Source organism: Echiichthys vipera (assembly GCF_963691815.1).
Source record: "Echiichthys vipera genome assembly, chromosome: 1".
NCBI lineage: Eukaryota > Metazoa > Chordata > Actinopteri > Perciformes > Trachinidae > Echiichthys > Echiichthys vipera.
Window position 1 is genome coordinate 38010254 of NC_139826.1, and position 17774 is coordinate 38028027.

Genomic DNA, 17774 nt, shown 5'->3' on the forward strand with positions numbered 1-17774 from the left:
GGAGGGAGAGGAAGAGGAGGGAGAGGAAGGAGAGGAAGGAGAGGAAGGAGAGGAAGGAGAGGAAGGAGAGGAAGGAGAGGAGGGAGAGAAGGGAGAGGAAGGAGAGGAGGAGAGGAGGGAGAGGAAGGAGAGGAAGGAGAGGAGGGAGAGGAAGGAGAGGAGGGAGAGGAGGGAGAGGAGGGAGACGAGGGAGAGGAGAAGAGGAAGGAGACGAGGGAGAGGAAGGAGAGGAAGGAGAGGAGGGAGAGGAGGGAGAGCGAGCTGAGCGGCCGCGGACGTGATCCCACAGCTAACAGGTGCCGCTCGCAGGTGTTACGGTACGGTGCAGATGCTCGGAGCGGACGAAGAAAGAACCATATCTCAGCTCTACTTTCTCATATTTGATACACCGAGTCAAAACCACATGTATTTAAACGCATGGTGATAAACTTTAAACGTTTCAGCTACAGGGAAATTAGCGGTTAGGAGCAGCCCTCATCATAACAGTTAAATATTAACCTGACGCATAAATCTATCGCCACTGAACGATGACAGACGCTCTCTCTCCTCCCTCCTGTTCGCTTTCACTCTGCTGTCAGATCTGGAGGACGAATCCGGTTCACCTGTGGCGTCCAAACCTTTCAGCTATCCCCAAAAACATCTGTGTCATCCGCCGACAACACCTGTTGCTGAGTGAGTGATTCACAACCAGCTTCTCTTCACTGCAGCACGCCGTGACGGGCAACAAGGAAGAGACGAATGCTGACGACGTGTGACGGAGTCAGGCGGCGGCCCGGACATCCTGACATCAAACGTTTCATGTGCATGTGTCATTTAACGTCCGCGGATCCGCGCTGAAACCACCTGAAACAGTTTGCGCTGATGTGACGGAGAGGGGGGAATGCGCGGTTATCAGCGCGCACCGATCAATAAACAGAAGTATCGTGCGGAAAAACACGTCCGACCGCATTCCCACAGACTGAAGCAGCCGACGAAAGGAGGAGAGAAGTGCAGAGAATAAACATCGACGAGCCCGGCAGATAATCTTAAAGAAACAGTGCTGCTGATGAGATTGATTTCTGATTAACAATCATTTATTTACCCCCAAATTTTTAGGATTTAGGCTCCATCAATGAGTCAATTTGCAGTTTTGTTGCGTGTGTCTTTGGTCGGACGAAACCAGCATTTCTAGATGAAAACATAGATTAAATAAATAAACTAGTAATCCAAAAAGATAACAAACTTTTTGCCCTAGAGCCGAGCTCAGCACACAACATCTAGCATTTGAAAAGCCAAAAGGGACGAACGGGTCACCGAGCATTCAAATGTGGCATGATAACATGCGCGGGAAGGTCGCGCCACCCTCACATTGTTCCGCTGCATTTTGTAGGAACATGAAAATAAGATGAAAATAACACATAGTTTGCATGAGAGAGAGAGAGAGAGAGAGAGAGAGAGAGAGAGAGAGAGAGAGAGAGAGAGAGAGAGAGAGAGAGAGAGAGAGAGAGAGAGAGAGAGAGAGAGAGAGAGAGAGAGAGAGAGAGAGAGAATGAGTCCAGGCTGCACCCAGAACCCAAACGGGCCTTCTACGCTCTGACACACGGCTGACAGTAGTAGTGTTGTAACAGAGACAGAGCCGTCCCCACGAGGCACGCAGGTACGCGCTCACACCCTGCTGTGCACCTGTCGGAGGCATTCCCATCATACCACCCTGCATCAACGCACACACTCCCAGCATTCCTCCCCTGCAGCGCTCTTCTGCAGGCTCAGGTGTTCTCCACATGGCCCTCGGTCTACCTGAAACTCCTCGGGGACCTCATCGGCCAATCAGGAGGCTCACGGTGTGGAGGTGCACATGCGAATAATATCCCTAACCTGACTCCACTATTGTCTCTGCAGATCCATCTGGGAACTCTGCTTTGGAGATGTTTTGGGAAGGGGTGAAAATACTGATGAAGATGAATGAATGAAAGTCTTCAAAAGCCTTTTTTGAGTCTTTTAACACAACATTTGTGAACGGATACAGCACAGTAGGTAAACACCGGCCTCTACCGTCGCTGAATATCAGCTTATTCACTGACGGTAGAGGCAATTTGCCGATTGCAGTCAATAAGGAATCTACTGGCTGACACCGGTGTTGGTCTGATGAACCGGTGCATCCTTAGAGATAACCTTCCTGATTCCCAAACAGTATGAACAACAGGTTCAGAGACATAAGGGGAACTAGAAGAGCACTGGGAAAGCACGGACCTCCAACAAGGCAACGTCAAAGTTAGCAAGAGTGCCCTGTGATTACAGATCAGGCTCCTCCACCAAGTTTCATAAACAACCGGGGCAGTAGTTTTCCTGTAATGCTGCAGACAAACAGACAAACTAACAAACAGAGGACAGCTCCTTGGCTGAGGCCATGAAGGAGAGCACAAACTGAGGGAGGAGAGTGGTGGAGGGAAAACACGGGAGCTTCCTGAGCAGCACAGACGACCGCCGAGAGCGGAGCAGGTGGGACAAACGAAGAGCCACGCAGCTTTACTTTCTCTCTCTCTTTCTTTAAACTCTTTTATCAGAGCGTACATCGCAGCAGCGCGGACTCCAGCACTCACACCGGAACCTGTTGCTACGACAACCGCGGGTTTCTGTGGCAACAGTGGGAAATACAAAAAATCAACAGGGACCGAGTCACTTCCTGTCTCGCACAGGCCTTCCTCTTTTTGAACCCGCGGGGTCGAGTCCAGAGTCGCTAAAAAGCAACCGCGCACGGATACGAGAGTGTGTGTGTGTGTGTGTGTGTGTGTGTGTGTGTGTGTGTGTGTGTGTGTGTGTGTGTGTGTGTGTGTGTGTGTGTGTGTGTGTGTGTGTGTGTGTGTGTGTGTGTGTGTCACTACTAGTGTCTTCATACTACTTTGACTTTGAGAACTCATTATTAGACTTGAACCTTTCAGGAAGTCATTTATCTTTAATCTGCACATCTCATTACTGCATTATTTCAGATTTGTTACGAAAACCCTTCAGTTCATTTACCAAAGTTGTTTGTGTCCCCCACTGTCCCTGCCCCCACCCCCCCATTGGGTAAGAGCAGATACCGATGGTAAGTCAGATTTAAATTACATGTAAGAGCCCATTGTGTGACGCCAGTTTCAGTATCAGTCTCAGTGTCATTGCAGACTCTTCCCGTCTGTTAGAGCTCTCTAACAGACGGCTCACAGGTGCCCCGTCCTCCAGCTCTTACCTTTTGGCCTCCTCCAGGTGACACAGGTACTCGTAGGCCATGTTCTGCTGCCGCTGCTCGTCCATCTCCTCCGCCGTGAGCCGCTCCACGCCATCCAGGACGGCTGCAGCCCCGAAAACACAAGCAGCAACATCATTAGAAAACTCTGCATCTATTGCTATCGCTCTAATCGATGAGCTTATTATTCTTCACGTCAACAAACAGCTGTTTTATTAAGTTTCCGTCCAGCTCCCGGTCTCTCCGAGAGCTCCACATACAAAAGGAGAGCCGCCTCGTTCATTAGTCATCTGCGGTGAACACATGAGCTCAGCGTGGCGGTGGGGCCGTGTGATGAGGGCATTCCTTTGTCTGTAAAATGGCACACTTATTCATCCACCGAACACAAACGCACAATGCAGGGGAGGTTATGGGGGCGACCCCTGTGAGATTACGCGCAGAGCGGAGCTGGATTCCCGAGGGTGTAGATCTGATGTCAGGATTAGGGGGTACACAGGAGTGGGGTTTTTTTGTTTTGCCCGTATGCAACTTATACCATGTCACCATAAAACACTACTTGGTAGAGTCTCCCCATGTCATACAAAAAGTGCTGCACCTGGAACCTAAAGAGCCAGAGTATCACTGTTTATTTAACTGTTAGATTACTGAATCATCATTTTAAGGGTCTAGGGCAGGGGTCTGCAACCTTTACTATCTAAAGAGCCATTTCGCACCCTCTTCCACCAGATACAATGTGTCTGGAGCCCGCACAACATATGTGATGTCACAGCTTATAAAGGTTTATATAAAGTGACTGTTGACATTTTATTCCTATTGTTACCTGTCCTAAAATTGTGCTTGTTCGCTAATTCCTCAGCACATAACAAGCAAACAGGTAAGCCATCATCATGTGAAAGCAAATTAATATGTGCACGAAACACTGTTTTTTTTGGGGGGGGGGGGGGGGGGGGGGGTTATCAAGCAGCAGTGCGGGTCACCAACTCAAGTTTAACCACCTGCAGGGAAAGGTGCTGGGCCGTAGACCAAGGATGTGATAACGTTATATTTTTTCTACTCCAAGATCAAATGTTTTCCCTCGTCCACTGTGCAAAAAAACACGTTATTTACACATTGTTTATATAATTTTTTTGGCAAAGCTACAGGGAGCCACTGAAGGGCTGAAGAGCCGCACGCGGTCCAAGAGCCGTGGGTTGCAGACCCCTGATCTAGGGTAACTAAAGTCTACTCACCCCCAGCTCTTCTCACCCTGGTCTAGGGTAACTAACGTCTACTCACCCCCAGCTCTTCTCACCATGGTCTAGGGTAACTAACGTCTACTCACCCCCAGCTCTTCTCACCATGGTCTAGGGTAACTAAAGTCTACTCACCCCCAGCTCTTCTCACCATGGTCTAGGGGTAACTAATGTCTACTCACCCCCAGCTCTTCTCACCATGGTCTAGGGTAACTAACGTCTACTCACCCCCAGCTCTTCTCACCATGGTCTAGGGTAACTAATGTCTACTCACCCCCAGCTCTTCTCACCATGGTCTAGGGTAACTAACGTCTACTCACCCCCAGCTCTTCTCCCCGTGGTCTAGGGTAACTAATGTCAACTCACCCCCAGCTCTTCTCACCATGGTCTAGGGTAACTAAAGTCTACTCACCCCCAGCTCTTCTCACCATGGTCTAGGGTAACTAATGTCTACTCACCCCCAGCTCTTCTCACCATGGTCTAGGGTAACTAAAGTCTACTCACCCCCAGCTCTTCTCACCATGGTCTAGGGTAACTAAAGTCTACTCACCCCCAGCTCTTCTCACCATGGTCTAGGGTAACTAAAGTCTACTCACCCCCAGCTCTTCTCACCATGGTCTAGGGTAACTAATGTCAACTCACCCCCAGCTCTTCTCACCATGGTCTAGGGTAACTAACGTCTACTCACCCCCGGCTCTTCTCACCATGGTCTAGGGTAACTAACGTCTACTCACACCCAGCTCTTCTCACCATGGTCTAGGGTAACTAACGTCTACTCACCCCCGGCTCTTCTCACCATGGTCTAGGGTAACTAACGTCTACTCACACCCAGCTCTTCTCACCATGGTCTAGGGTAACTAAAGTCTACTCACCCCCAGCTCTTCTCACCATGGTCTAGGGTAACTAAAGTCTACTCACACCCAGCTCTTCTCACCATGGTCTAGGGTAACTAATGTCTATTCACCCCCAGCTCTTCTCACCATGGTCTGGGGTAACTAATGTCTACTCACCCCCAGCTCTTCTCACCATGGTCTAGGGTAAATAAAGTCTACTCACCCCCAGCTCTTCTCACCATGGTCTAGGGTAACTTAAGTCTACTCACACCCAGCTCTTCTCACCATGGTCTAGGGTAACTAATGTCTACTCACACCCAGCTCTTCTCACCATGGTCTAGGGTAACTAATGTCTACTCACCCCCGGCTCTTCTCACCATGGTCTAGGGTAACTAAAGTCTACTCACCCCCAGCTCTTCTCACCATGGTCTAGGGTAACTAAAGCCTACTCACACCCAGCTCTTCTCACCATGGTCTAGGGTAAATAAAGTCTACTCACACCCAGCTCTTCTCACCATGGTCTAGGGTAACTAAAGTCTACTCACACCCAGCTCTTCTCACCATGGTCTAGGGTAACTAAAGTCTACTCGCCCCCAGCTCTTCTCACCATGGTCTAGGGTAACTAAAGTCTACTCGCCCCCAGCTCTTCTCACCATGGTCTAGGGTAACTAAAGTCTACTCGCCCCCAGCTCTTCTCACCCTGGTCTAGGGTAACTAACGTCTACTCACCCCAGCTCTTCTCACCATGGTCTAGGGTAACTAAAGTCTACTCACCCCAGCTCTCCTCACCATGGTCTAGGGTAACTAATGTCTACTCACCCCCAGCTCTTCTCACAATGGTCTAGGGTAACTAAAGTCTACTCACACCCAGCTCTTCTCACCATGGTCTAGGGTAACTAATGTCTACTCACCCCCAGCTCTTCTCACCATGGTCTAGGGTAACTAAAGTCTACTCACACCCAGCTCTTCTCACCATGGTCTAGGGTAACTAAAGTCTACTCACCCCAGCTCTTCTCACCATGGTCTAGGGTAACTAAAGTCTACTCGCCCCCAGCTCTTCTCACCATGGTCTAGGGTAACTAAAGTCTACTCGCCCCCAGCTCTTCTCACCCTGGTCTAGGGTAACTAACGTCTACTCACCCCAGCTCTTCTCACCATGGTCTAGGGTAACTAACGTCTACTCACCCCAGCTCTTCTCACCCTGGTCTAGGGTAACTAATGTCTACTCACCCCCAGCTCTTCTCACAATGGTCTAGGGTAACTAAAGTCTACTCACCCCCAGCTCTTCTCACCATGGTCTAGGGTAACTAAAGTCTACTCACCCCCAGCTCTTCTCACCATCTTCCTTCACTCCCAGTGTATGGGACTACTTTATGCATGGTCCCTGATATGGATGAATATCAACATATGCAGCTCTAACCCGGTTGTGTAAACTAACTGATCATGTTTGTACAGTACGACGGCAGTAATGCCTAACAGAATCATCTGTACCACCGTTTCAATCTTTGCTTTTTAGTGTGAATCTAAAACGAGAAGAATGTAAAGTCTGAAAATACATTTGTTCAATTATGAAACATTTAGTTGTGCAGAAACTGTGTGTGTGTGTGTGGGGGGGGGGGGGGGGGCATGTACCTCTCCCCTCCCTGCCCCACCCCCGGGATCTGCACCCATGGTGATTCCTGCTGCAGAGAAATGTTCCCCACACAAGTTTCCTCCCAAATTATGGAGAAGGGGGGGAAGGGGGAGGGCGATACAAAGAGGCCCCATTTGAGCCTGCTGTCACATCTGAGAGGGGGGGGGGGCACACCATCAACAGGTAAATCCTGATCTCAACAAAAACTGACACCACATGGAAACTGCATATGAGTCCTCCTCAAGCACCGGCCTCCGAGGTGCTCCTGCCCCTGACATGTATTCAAAAATGAAACATGGGAACATGCCAGCTAAGCAAACCACCTCTTGTGTTTCCATATCTCGTGGATAGAGGAGCATAAAGTTTGACTGCGCACCCGAAATGAGAGAGAGATGACTCATTAACACATTCTGTTCAAGCTTTGCTCCAAAATAAGTGATGAGATGACTGTGAAGGGCGGTGGTTACTGAGTGAGTCCATGTCTGTGAGGAGCCCAAACACTTTAAAAGGGAAAAACTTCTGCATTTACAACATTCTGCCCTGTTTTCAGTATCTGGCACAAGCTCCTGTAGGTGATAACGTTGGCCCGTAAAACAAACGCGTACGTGGACAGAAATAAAGTTGTGTAAAGTGTAAAAGCAGGCCTCCCCCCTCCCTCCCTCTCCACTCTCAGATGCATTATTATAAAAACGCGGAAGCTCTAATGAGGCTGCGACCATGCTGTCACAACTAAAAGCCCCGTCCGACCGCGAGCGCAAACGCGTCAAACTTCCCCCCCAAGTATCGGGGGCGTTTGGCACGAAGCGGCCGCGGAGATCCGGAGCCGTTTCCCCCGCTGTAGAGTGAAGGGTGAGGGGGGGTGAGAGGGGGAGAGAGCCGCCTGTGTGGCACCTCAAGGTGGGCAGAAAAGAGAGAACTTACAGCCATATCTCGGCCGGAGCCCGTCTGTCTCGTCCGAAGTTGACATCCTCCGCGTCTCTCTGCGCTCCGCGGTTCCGCTTCAGTAGAAAACAAACAAAAGTTTACGCACAGAGTTTTGGACACTTCGGTTCCCAAAGTCTCCGCAGCTCCGGTACAAAAAGAAAGTCCGACAGAAACCCGGGAAGGACCTTTCGGCCCTCTTGTTCTCCTGCTCTGCACAGTTTGACTGCTGGAGACTTTTCTTCTTCTTCTTCTTCAAACCTCACTGATGTCACTGGGTGTGTTCTTCCTAATCCTGAAGTATGTGTTTCAGGAAACGGCGCTCAGCAGCCTCCGGGCGGCCAGTGTGCTGACGCAGCGCCCCCTGCTGCAGGACACCGTGCAGGGCGTCCAAAAGTCTGGTCCGGGGACCTTCAGGGGGGCCGTCAAGTGCGAGCCTGAAGACTTCACAATAAAAACGTTTAAAGGTGCATTTACTGCTCCTGCAAATCCTCAGCGCAGTAACTACAACACTCATAAGGATTTCCTTTATTCAGACCCAGGGGATCCAGATCACACACACACACACACACACACACACACACACACACACACACACACACACACACACACACACACACACACACACACACACATTAAACACAGCACAGTTAAAAAAAAAACTTCCACCAGTGCCTGACATACTGTACATGGGTGCAGATCCCGGGGGGGCAATAGGGAGATGTCCCCCCCCCCCCCCCCCCCAGTTTCTGAAGGACATGATCGCCCCCCCCCCTCAATAAAAATACCCTTAATCATTCAAATTGAACAAAAGTATTTTCAGACTTCACATTTTAGATTCATGTCTCAAAAGAAACGATTGTGACAAATAATGTTTGACGAATATCAAATATATTTCTGGGGGAGAAGTTCAGCATCCATGAGGAACTCGGAGTAGAGCCGCTGCTCCTTTGCGTTGAAAGGAGCCAGTTGAGGTGGTTCAGGATCATCTGGTAAGGATGAACCCTGGGCGCCTCCCTAGGGAGGTGTTCCAGGCACGTCCAGCTGGGAGGAGGCCTCGGGGAAGACCCAGGACTAGGTGGAGAGATTAGTATTTTAAAGTTTAACGTGCAGTGACGATAAATCATTTTAATTGTATTTGTAAACATATGATAAAATGTACTTTTCATATTCTGTGAATTTATTAAATGAAAAAAGTTTAAATATTTAAACTTACTAAAAATAAGTTAACTTAAATAAGTTTACTTAAAATACTCACTGTTCTCACTGAATGTTCATTTTAATTCATTTCACTATGTAAAGATGAATTATTATTTAAATTTAATACATTTTACTATAATAAAAAAAAACGTCTTTCAGTGTAAAAGCCGAAGTGAGTTTAAAACCAAGTTTAAACAACAGATGTTTGACTTTTACAGTAGGAAACATGGGGGTGGTTTAACAAATAAATATATAAATAAATAAATAAATAGAAAAATAAATAAATATCTACATAAATAAATATACAAATAAATATCTGTATAAACAAATAAATAAATAAAAAGATAAACAAATAAACCAATAAATAGATGAAAAAAATAGATGGATAGATAGATTTTTGTTTGTTTTCTTGTTATTAACGTATTCATTTGTTGTCATGTGGGTCTTGATTGTGTCTTTATGTGTTAATGAAAACGTGGAAGGGAAACTTAAATGAACGCTTCGTCCATCCCCTTTTCAGGCCAGGTGCTGTGGCAGTACTGGTATTTATTTATTTATTATTTATGTATTTTATTGGTTGCACAACTTAAAACAAACATGGAAATTACAACAGAAAAAAATACAAATAATGAACGGTGCAGGAAGAGGGAAAGACATTAAACATTAACTCGTGTCTGTGACTCGTGTGTCTGAATTATTTAAAAAGAGTTCCTATTGGAGCTCTTTCAACTTAACTTTATTTAAACACACACAGCCCAAACTTTATTTAACACAGCCCAGAGTGCTTCACCAGTCAGAATTAATATAAAAAATAAATATATAATATAATATATAAAATAAATAAATAAATAAATAAAAATAATACAATAAAATAATAATAAATAAAAATAAATAAAATAAGCAACAATTACTTAAAAAATTACAATAATACAATTAAAAACAATTTAAATTCAAAAGGATAAAAATCAAATAACACCGGTGATAAAAATGAAAAAAAAAAACAAAGGCTGTAAACATTAAATTCTATTATCGTTTCTGGACTTTTCTTTCGTTGTCATTTTTAACAAACATAATAGAAAACAACAAAAACTAAAATAAGCAACAATTACTTAAAAAATTACAATAATAAAATAATAAAATGAACCAAATTCAAAAGGATAAAATCAAATAACACCGGTGATAGAAATGTAAAAAATTAAAAATAATAAATGATTCAAACTAAAAAAAAAAAACTTCTATCATTTTTTCTGGACTTTTTCTGCTGTTGTCATTTCAAACAAACACAATAGAAAACAAACAAAAGCAAGTCTCGCCTGTATTTGTTCATATATTGTAGCAGTGACAGGATCCAGAGGGCTGCTGGTGACCCCACCCCTGACATCCACAGCCCTGCACCCCCCTGCATGCTCCCCCTGCAGCGGGCTCCCGGGCGGGGCTGCGCAGCCTGTATAAGAGGAGCAGGTCCGGTGGGTTGGAGGGAGACTCTCCTGCGGACCTGCTGCGACCCTGTGCTCCTCCAGTCCGGATCTGCCGCCTCCTCCTCCGCCCTCCTCCTCCTCCTCCTCCGCCCTCCTGCAGCAGCAGCAGCACCATGGAGAGCTCCGGGATGCTCCGCGGACTGCTGTGCGTCGGCCTGCTGTCGGTCATCTGTCACGGCCAGGCGTCCCAGGAAGTGTCCGCAGAGGACTTCGGAGCGGACAGACCCGAACCAGCCGCGGACAGAGACCTGGTGAGTGTGTCCACATGTGGCTGCATGGATGTCAGTGCCACTGGTGCCCCTGTGCCACTGGTGCCCCTGTGCCACTGGTTTCCCCTGTGCCACTGTGGAAACGTTTCCTAAACTTCTGCGCTGTAATAATGAGAATTAAATGTTTACAGCCTTTGTTTTTTAAGTTTTAATCAGTTTTTTATTAATTTTTTTACGTTACTTTTATCACTGATGTTATTTTACTTGTATTCTTCTGATTTTTATCCCTTTTATTGTTTTATTATTGTCATTTTTAGTCTTGCGATTTTTTTATTTTATTTTTTATTGTTGCTTATTTCAGTTTTTATTTCATTTTTGTCTGTGTGAAACACTTTGGGCTGTGTGTGTGTGTGTGTGTGTGTGTGTGTGTGTGTGTGTGTGTGTGTGTGTGTGCGTGCGTGCAAGCTTGTGTGTGTGTGTGTGTGTGTCTGTAATTTTTAGTCTCGCAATTATTTTTTATTGTTGCTTATTTCAGTTTTTATTTTATTTTTGTCTGTGTGAAGCACTTTGGGCTGCGAGTGTGTGTGTGTGTGTGTGTGTGTGTGCGTGTGTGTGTGTGTGTGTGTGTGTGTGTGTGTGTGTGTGTGTGTGTGTGTGTGTGTGTGTGTGTGTGTGTGTGTGTGAAAGGTGCTATATAAATCAAATTAAGTAGAAACTGTCAGAATTTAGATGCCTGAAGTGTTGACCAGTATTAAGTCAGTTGAATAAAAACTATTATGCATTTAAACCCTTCCAGTGAGTGATGTTAAACCATAAAGATTAATATTCCTCATGTATCACAGGGCCTGTTTTTGAATAATCTTTTTTTAATGATATGATATATTAGTCTTTACGCAGAAGTGGTTTGACATAATTCAAAGAAATGGTTTAAAAGCATAACAGCTTTCATTCTGAATATCAAACCGACTTATAACCTCTTATCGTCGGGTCTCGGGGGCAGCTGCTCCAGCAGGGGACCCCAAACTTCCCTTTCCCGGGCCACATTAACCAGCTCTAACTGGGGGATCCTGAGGCGTTCCCAGGCCAGTGTGGAGATATAATCTCCCTAGGGAGGTGCCCAGGGTTCATCCTTACCAGATGATCCTGAACCACCTCAACTGGCTCCTTAACTCTGCCGTCGTTTACGCTGTTCAGTCAATCATCTTTAAACATCGCTGACCTTAGCAGACCAGATATACCAGGGTGAATTCAGGAGGAAATGTGTGAGAAATGACGCACAAAACATCTAGAATATCTCAAAGTGATTGAATGGTGCGGGTCGGCTTCACAGCAAAAGGGTTCCTGGTTTGAATCCCGGCTGGGGCCCTTCTGTGTGGAGTTTGCATGTTCTCCCCGTGTCTGCGTGGGTTTTCTCCGGGTTCTCCGGTTTCCTCCCACAGTCCAAAGACGTGCAGGTGTTCGGTTCATTGATGACTCTAAATCACCCGTAGGTGTGAATGGTTGTCTGTCTCTGTTCGTCTCTATGTGTCCTGCGATAGACTGGCGTCCTGTCCAGGGTGGACCCCGCCTCACGCCCGATGACAGCTGGGATCGGCTCCAGCCCCCTGAGACCCCGACAGGGACAAGGGGTTGAAGATGAATGATGAATGAATGAATGGTGCGGCTCTTCTGGTATATGAAAAAAAAAAGTCATTTAGTTTTAACGCAGAGAGACAGAACATGTGTGGAGAAACGTGCGGCACTTGACTCACAAAGGGTTCCAGTGACATCATCTGCCTTGTGAGAGGTTAAATACCTGGATCTCACACCAGCTAGTTGGACCAGTCACAGCCTGGTCCTGGTCCTGGTCCTGGTCCAGTCCCAGCCTGGTCAGATGCGTACATGAACTGATGAAGCCTCTTGGATGAGAGGTGAAACGTCTTCCTAGACAAATAACCAAGTCCAGTTGCTTTGGACTGAAATTGCCTTGGGGAGAACGACGACCTGGACACATGAGAACATTCACAGGCTTGTGATAAAGTAGATTATATTAATGGAGAACCCCTCTTTAATGAATCCATATGAACTCTGATATCCTACGCTCCGATGTGACACGTTAACTGTGTGTTTGTTTATGTGTGTCTGAGCAGATGGAAGCACTGGAGGCTGTGCTGGGCAGGGTGCACAACCGGATCTCCTCGGCTGAGAAGAGAGGCAGCATCCCCCCGGTAACGTCCCCTTATTCACCGCATGTATGCTCCAGCAGCTCTGAACGCACTCTAACGTTGTTCCCTGTGATGAAAAGCACAGAGTACAAATGGTCTTTAAGTCATTCCCTGTATATTGTGTCCGACGCCCTGCCGCTGTTTAATTAAAGCGGTGAGCCAAAGATAACGGCCGGTAATTAAAAGATAAGGAGGAAATGCCAACGAGAGTCTTTTGTTGGGCGCAATTACTGAGTCGAGATCGCTGAGCGGCTCCAGTGAGCTGGAGGAGAACAGCTACGACAACATCTCAGTCCCTGTGAAATGAGACAGAAGCAGCTAATGAGCAGGGATGACTTACATCCTTCACTCTGTTGAGTCAAATCAACCAGAAGAATTTACACTGAACGCCGGAGGAAGTCTTTTCCTCTGGTGACTGTATCACTTTATATCACTTTATATCACTTTATATCATCACTGCATCACTTTATATCATCACTGCATCACTTTATATCACTTTATATCATCACTGCACCACTTTAGATCATCACTGCATCACTTTATATCATCACTGCATCACTTTATATCATCACTGCATCACTTTATATCACTTTATATCATCACTGCATCACTTTATATCACTTTATATCATCACTGCACCACTTTAGATCATCACTGCATCACTTTATATCACTTTATATCCTCACTGCATCACTTTATATCACTTTATATCATCACTGCACCACTTTATATCACTTTATATCATCACTGCACCACTTTAGATCATCACTGCATCACTTTATATCACTTTATATCATCACTGCACCACTTTAGATCATCACTGCATCACTTTATATCACTTTATATCATCACTGCATCACTTTATATCATCACTGCATCACTTTATATCATCACTTTATATCACCACTGCATCACTTTATATCACTTTATATCTTCACTACATCACTTTATATCACTTTATATCTTCACTACATCACTTTATATCACCACTGCATCACTTTATATCATCACTGCATCACTTTATATCATCACTGCATCACTTTATATCACTTTATATCCTCACTGCATCACTTTATATCATCACTGCATCACTTTATATCACTTTATATCATCACTGCATCACTTTATATCATCACTGCATCACTTTATATCATCACTGCATCACTTTATATCACTTTATATCATCACTGCATCACTTTATATCACTTTATATCCTCACTGCATCACTTTATATCCTCACTGCATCACTTTATATCATCACTTTATATCATCACTTTATATCATCACTGCATCACTTTATATCATCACTTTATATCACCACTGCATCACTTTATATCACTTTATATCTTCACTACATCACTTTATATCACTTTATATCATCACTGCATCACTTTATATCATCACTGCATCACTTTATATCACTTTATATCATCACTACATCACTTTATATCTTCACTACATCACTTTATATCATCACTACATCACTTTATATCTTCACTACATCACTTTATATCATCACTGCATCACTTTATATCATCACTGCATCACTTTATATCATCACTACATCACTTTATATCATCACTGCATCACTTTATATCATCACTGCATCACTTTATATCATCACTGCATCACTTTATATCACTTTATATCATTACATTTAGTTATCGTTTGATTTATTTGATGTTAGCTTTATTTAGATTTGATTATGTTTTTATGCTTATTGTCACTCTGATCCTTTCCCATCTTTGTATTGAAACTGTTATACAATCATTTCCCTCGGGATAAATGAAGCTTCTTGAATCTTGAATCTTGAAAAAATGAATCCAAACAAAGTGACATATTTGCTCCGTATAAACACGCACTTCCTGCCACTGGCGCCGCTGCCAAACACCATGGTAGTTTTTGAACATTTACAGCCTTATTGCAGTGAGTATTTGACTGTCTGTGATCAACCAGAAGAATTTACACTGAACGCCGGAGGAAGTCTTTTCCTCTGGTGACTGTATCACTTTATATCACTTTATATCACTTTATATCATCACTGCATCACTTTATATCATCACTGCATCACTTTATATCACTTTATATCATCACTGCACCACTTTAGATCATCACTGCATCACTTTATATCATCACTGCATCACTTTATATCATCACTGCATCACTTTATATCACTTTATATCATCACTGCATCACTTTATATCATCACTGCATCACTTTATATCACTTTATATCATCACTGCACCACTTTAGATCATCACTGCATCACTTTATATCACTTTATATCCTCACTGCATCACTTTATATCATCACTGCATCACTTTATATCATCACTTTATATCATCACTGCATCACTTTATATCATCACTTTATATCATCACTGCATCACTTTATATCACCACTGCATCACTTTATATCACTTTATATCTTCACTACATCACTTTATATCACCACTGCATCACTTTATATCATCACTGCATCACTTTATATCATCACTGCATCACTTTATATCACTTTATATCCTCACTGCATCACTTTATATCATCACTGCATCACTTTATATCACTTTATATCATCACTGCATCACTTTATATCATCACTGCATCACTTTATATCATCACTGCATCACTTTATATCACTTTATATCATCACTGCATCACTTTATATCACTTTATATCCTCACTGCATCACTTTATATCCTCACTGCATCACTTTATATCATCACTTTATATCATCACTTTATATCATCACTGCATCACTTTATATCATCACTTTATATCACCACTGCATCACTTTATATCACTTTATATCTTCACTACATCACTTTATATCACTTTATATCATCACTGCATCACTTTATATCATCACTGCATCACTTTATATCACTTTATATCATCACTGCATCACTTTATATCACTTTATATCATCACTGCATCACTTTATATCACTTTATATCCTCACTGCATCACTTTATATCCTCACTGCATCACTTTATATCATCACTTTATATCATCACTTTATATCATCACTGCATCACTTTATATCATCACTTTATATCACCACTGCATCACTTTATATCACTTTATATCTTCACTACATCACTTTATATCACTTTATATCATCACTGCATCACTTTATATCATCACTGCATCACTTTATATCACTTTATATCATCACTGCATCACTTTATATCACTTTATATCATCACTACATCACTTTATATCATCACTACATCACTTTATATCTTCACTACATCACTTTATATCATCACTGCATCACTTTATATCATCACTGCATCACTTTATATCATCACTGCATCACTTTATATCACTTTATATCATTACATTTAGTTATCGTTTGATTTATTTGATGTTAGCTTTATTTAGATTTGATTATGTTTTTATGCTTATTGTCACTCTGATCCTTTCCCATCTTTGTATTGAAACTGTTATACAATCATTTCCCTCGGGATAAATGAAGCTTCTTGAATCTTGAATCTTGAAAAAATGAATCCAAACAAAGTGACATATTTGCTCCGTATAAACACGCACTTCCTGCCACTGGCGCCGCTGCCAAACACCATGGTAGTTTTTGAACATTTACAGCCTTATTGCAGTGAGTATTTGACTGTCTGTGAGTGACCTCTGCACCTCCCTCCCTCCTCCCCTCAGTGCGGGATGCGAGACCGGTGTGCCATGAAGTACGGGCCTCGCATCGGGCAGCTGTGCGACTGCGGCAGAGGAGCCAACTGCAACTCCTACCTGCTCAAGTGCATCTGAAGCACCGAGGACTCCTCTGTTCCCGTTCACAGCGGCTCTTCTGTAGGACCAAAGCATCCTGTCACCACCTCGGGCACCAACCCTGACTCTGAATCTCACTGTCACGCTCTAATGTCACTTCACTTTTATCCGTTATGCATCTGTGTTTCGGCTGCTGTTGCCTGAGGATAAGCATGGGTTTTTGAGTTTATGACTATTTACTGTAGCATGTAAATGTTCAATAAACATATTTAACATATTTATCAACATGTTTTTTTGATATTTACTCAAAGTTTGCTCATGTAGGCTGGATTTCTTGCTCCATTTGTGTTAAATTTCAGGAACGATCCAGGTTTTATTTGTAAATTTTGCAGCTGAATGTTCACATGAATAAATCCATGTTTCAGCACAAGCTTTAAAGTGTAACTTTATTAAAAGAAGAAGAAGAAGAATTACTTTATTTATCCCACACGGGGAAATTTAATTTTTTCACTCTTATTATTATACATGTTACACACAAAGGCCCGAACTACACACACACATGCACAAACAGGACCTATACATGCAATTAAGGAGAGATGTCAGAGCGAGGGGGCTGCCAGTGACCAGCGCCCCGATCAGTTGGGGGTTCGGTGCCTTGCTCAACAGCACCTCGGCAGTGCCCAGGAGATGAACTGGCACCTCTCCAGCCACCAGTCCACGCTCCATACATGGTCCAGACAGGGACTTCAACCGACGACCCAGCCAAGTCACCTATGGACTGAGCTACTGCCGCCCCTAATTGTAACTGTTTGTCCATGCCAGGGCATCTTAATAGTAATGGTATCAAATGAAATAATCAACAAAACTCTTTAATACAAAGCAAATTCCATCATCCATCGTTCACTTTAATTTTAATTTTGCTTTATTTTTAGTCTGTACTTCTTTTTTTTAACTTAAATTTTATTGTAGCCTTTTTAAAACTCTATTTCTGACAGTGTTTAGTTAAATATATATTCTTATTTCATTTTAACTTACTTTGTGACCAGGGAGACGTGCAAAGTAAGAATTTCATTGTGCAGTGTGACGTCTGTCTCAACCGAACATATGACAATAAACATCTTG

The 17774-nt window shown here is 43.8% G+C and overlaps 2 protein-coding genes across 2 annotated transcripts in view; one reads left to right on the forward strand and one right to left on the reverse strand.

The window, feature by feature from the left end:
- Positions 1-8080, reverse strand: part of iqgap1 (IQ motif containing GTPase activating protein 1) — a 65971-nt gene extending 57891 nt beyond the window's left edge. The window contains exons 1-2 of the mRNA XM_083914875.1: positions 7822-8080; positions 3206-3308 (exon numbers count right to left, since the gene is read on the reverse strand). Coding sequence (XP_083771001.1) covers positions 3206-3308; positions 7822-7867 — 149 coding nt within the window. The 5' untranslated portion in view covers positions 7868-8080. The remainder of the gene's footprint in view (positions 1-3205; positions 3309-7821) is intronic.
- A 2517-nt stretch (positions 8081-10597) lies between these two features.
- cartl (cocaine- and amphetamine-regulated transcript-like) lies at positions 10598-16715 on the forward strand. Its single transcript, XM_083916647.1, has 3 exons — positions 10598-10750; positions 12838-12915; positions 16584-16715. Exons 1-3 carry the CDS (start codon positions 10613-10615, stop codon positions 16689-16691), a joined length of 324 nt encoding a protein of 107 aa, XP_083772773.1. The 5' UTR covers positions 10598-10612; the 3' UTR covers positions 16692-16715.
- Positions 16716-17774: the final 1059 nt, after the last annotated feature.

Coding starts and splice junctions, on each gene's coding strand:
- cartl (XM_083916647.1), top strand. CDS start 10,613: ATGGAGAGCTCCGGGATGCTCCGCGGACTGCTGTGCGTCGGCCTGCTG. Junction 10,751..12,837: donor CAGCCGCGGACAGAGACCTG/GTGAGTGTGTCC, acceptor GTGTCTGAGCAG/ATGGAAGCACTGGAGGCTGT. Junction 12,916..16,583: donor AGAGAGGCAGCATCCCCCCG/GTAACGTCCCCT, acceptor TCCTCCCCTCAG/TGCGGGATGCGAGACCGGTG.